Source organism: Limulus polyphemus, unplaced genomic scaffold (assembly GCF_000517525.1).
Source record: "Limulus polyphemus unplaced genomic scaffold, Limulus_polyphemus-2.1.2 Scaffold86, whole genome shotgun sequence".
NCBI lineage: Eukaryota > Metazoa > Arthropoda > Merostomata > Xiphosura > Limulidae > Limulus > Limulus polyphemus.
The window spans coordinates 524,164-526,691 of record NW_013665696.1 but is presented as its reverse complement, the minus strand read 5'-3'; the positions used below and the strand labels follow the sequence as shown (position 1 = coordinate 526,691).

The window sequence follows — 2,528 nt, the reverse complement described above, 5'->3', positions numbered from 1 at the left end:
TTGCGTATTTATCATATTTACTTAATCACTTTTAAACCAACTTAGCTAGACATCTAGAATGCTGTGTACTGTTTATATGTTTTAAGTTAAGTATATAAATCAGAGGTCATGTTGTTAAAAACTTCACGTCTGATTTTCGTGGAGTTTGGGAAACTCCTATATCGGGCTCTCAGCTGAAACTGTCTTCCTAAATTTCTTTGAATTTTCACATAATTTAACAAACACACTAAAGAGGTAATGTTAATCACACATTACACTAATGTTGTAAGGAATAATGCTCATAACCTGTTATAAGAATGACAGATGATACTGATTCCCTAGCTTAAGTACACGTTTCTTAATTTTGCTGCTTTCAGGTAGCTTCATCTTTTTGAAAGAGTGAAATTATTTGTAAGTTGACAATATCAATGACGTGATTACATATTTGTACACGTTTTTCATTTGCTAATGTTATATTAAGAGGTGGTTGTAGGTCACATATAATTACGTCTTCAGTAATTGGTTGTTGTCGTTTTTCTTAGATGTGGCAAGACATCGAAAGCGTTCTTTTGGGTGATATGGGAAACGCGACTCCTGATGCCCGCTATTCAAATCACCAAGCATCTGTTCCCGTTGCACCGAACCACCAGGAAGATAACCGTCAGCACGAGATTATGGTAACACCCCCGTATTCCGTTACGCTACCTAACCATCAGTTGGATGGTGAATTTTGTATCCCAAGTAGTATGGACAGTAACAACAATGCCAGTTACAATGATTCCTACAGTTTCCAGGCCCCAGCAAAATCAAAGTCAAACTATGCCCAGTGTATGATGAGGGCACACGAAGGACCAGAGAGAGTACACTTCTATTACAATGAATACACAGGGCATTACACTCCGGTAACATACGTAGACTCTAAGCATCACTATCCAGCACCGATGACTAGGCCTCACGATCGTAGTATGTCTATACCATATGCCCGTCCATGGGGATATTGTCCAGCAGGTTCAGTCCCGAGTGTACCCTCTCAAATGTCTCCTCCTGCATCCCCTGAAAACTCAGGAGGACCGCAATACACTCATGCAAATGGTGTCATGGAGGCAGTGCCCCACCAAGTGGTTTCTGGAAGAATTCCTATGGCTCATAGCTGGCCTCCTCACACCACTCCTAATACCTTCAACCCTGGCCCTCCACACCTGCGAATGGTAACGCCGCCGTCATCACCTCACCTAGGCGATCTTCTCGTTAATGGCACCGCGACGTATAGCTCTTCGATTCCCGGGATCCCCCCGCCACCACCGATCAAGCCACGGCGAGGACGAAGAAGCACTGGCCGCAAGAAAGTGACGGTTCATACATGTTCTCATCCGGGCTGTAATAAAATGTACACGAAGAGTTCGCATCTGAAGGCTCACCTCCGGACTCATACCGGTGAGAAACCCTACCAGTGCACGTGGAAGGGATGTGGCTGGAAATTCGCCCGCTCTGACGAACTGACCAGACACTACCGAAAACATACTGGTGACAGACCTTTCCAGTGTCGTCTATGTGAGCGTGCATTTTCCAGGTCGGACCATCTGTCGCTCCATATGAAGAGACACACAGCGGTTTAATTTAATTAGAAATTCGACACTATCTCCATTCTGAACAAAATCCCTAAGACACGTTTCTATAAATGAAAAACTTGCATAAGAACATGTATATAAAAATCAAAGTGTAAAATTGACTTGTGTCTAGTCGTTGTCATGTTTTAGACGGCACGCAAAACCTAAACGCCCTGCTTTCAGGAAGGATTTAAACATTGTTTTAATTAAACAACAGTGAGACTAAATTTCATACCTTCAACTTTGATTTATTTTAAGCCAGAAGATTTCATATTTTGTAAGGCAACAGTATCCAAGCCAAGGAAGAGAAAACCACTACTGACTGATTGACTATCGTTCGAATAACTTGACATTGTAATCTCGTCATTCTTTGGTAAGAATGTGTTTACTTATTATCATACAGCAACATAACTTTATATTATCCAGTATAGTACTCTTTGCACTAACTGCATTAAGCTAAACGAGCTCTAGTTCAAAATAACAGGTTCGCCCTGTCATTTATTTCCCAGTATATCGTTGTAATGTTCAATACACAAGAAGTATTTTACTAATACACACTGAGTAAAAATACATCTTTAATGCTCGTACGAACACGAGATCGTAAGCTTTGCATTGAAGGCAGACTCTTTAATTAAATAATGCACCTGTTTTATATTTGGAAAACAAATTCTGAAATACACTGTTTCCTAGGAAACAGCTGTTCTGTTCATCCGTTGCTATTAATTGGGATGCTAATTTATAAATTCGAAAGGAAAGAGGCAGTCACTGCATTAAATTACAACTAACTACCCCATACATTTCCATTACGTGATTGAAAATAATGTATATACTATACTCAACTATGTAATATACTCAATAATGTATGTAATATACTCAATAATGTATGTAATATACTCAATAATATATTATGTATAATTTCAAACATATAGGCCAAAAATCAAA

The 2,528-nt window shown here is 39.6% G+C and overlaps 1 protein-coding gene across 1 annotated transcript; it reads left to right on the top strand.

The window, feature by feature from the left end:
• The first annotated feature begins 521 nt into the window (after positions 1 to 521).
• LOC106468178 (Krueppel-like factor 1) lies at positions 522 to 1,873 on the top strand. Its single transcript, XM_022397226.1, has one exon. It carries the CDS (start codon positions 522 to 524, stop codon positions 1,593 to 1,595), a length of 1,074 nt encoding a protein of 357 aa, XP_022252934.1. The 3' UTR covers positions 1,596 to 1,873.
• The last annotated feature ends 655 nt before the right edge of the window (positions 1,874 to 2,528 follow it).

What these genes read in the sequence shown, in the direction of transcription:
- LOC106468178 (XM_022397226.1), top strand. Translation starts at nt 522, where the DNA reads ATGTGGCAAGACATCGAAAGCGTTCTTTTGGGTGATATGGGAAACGCG.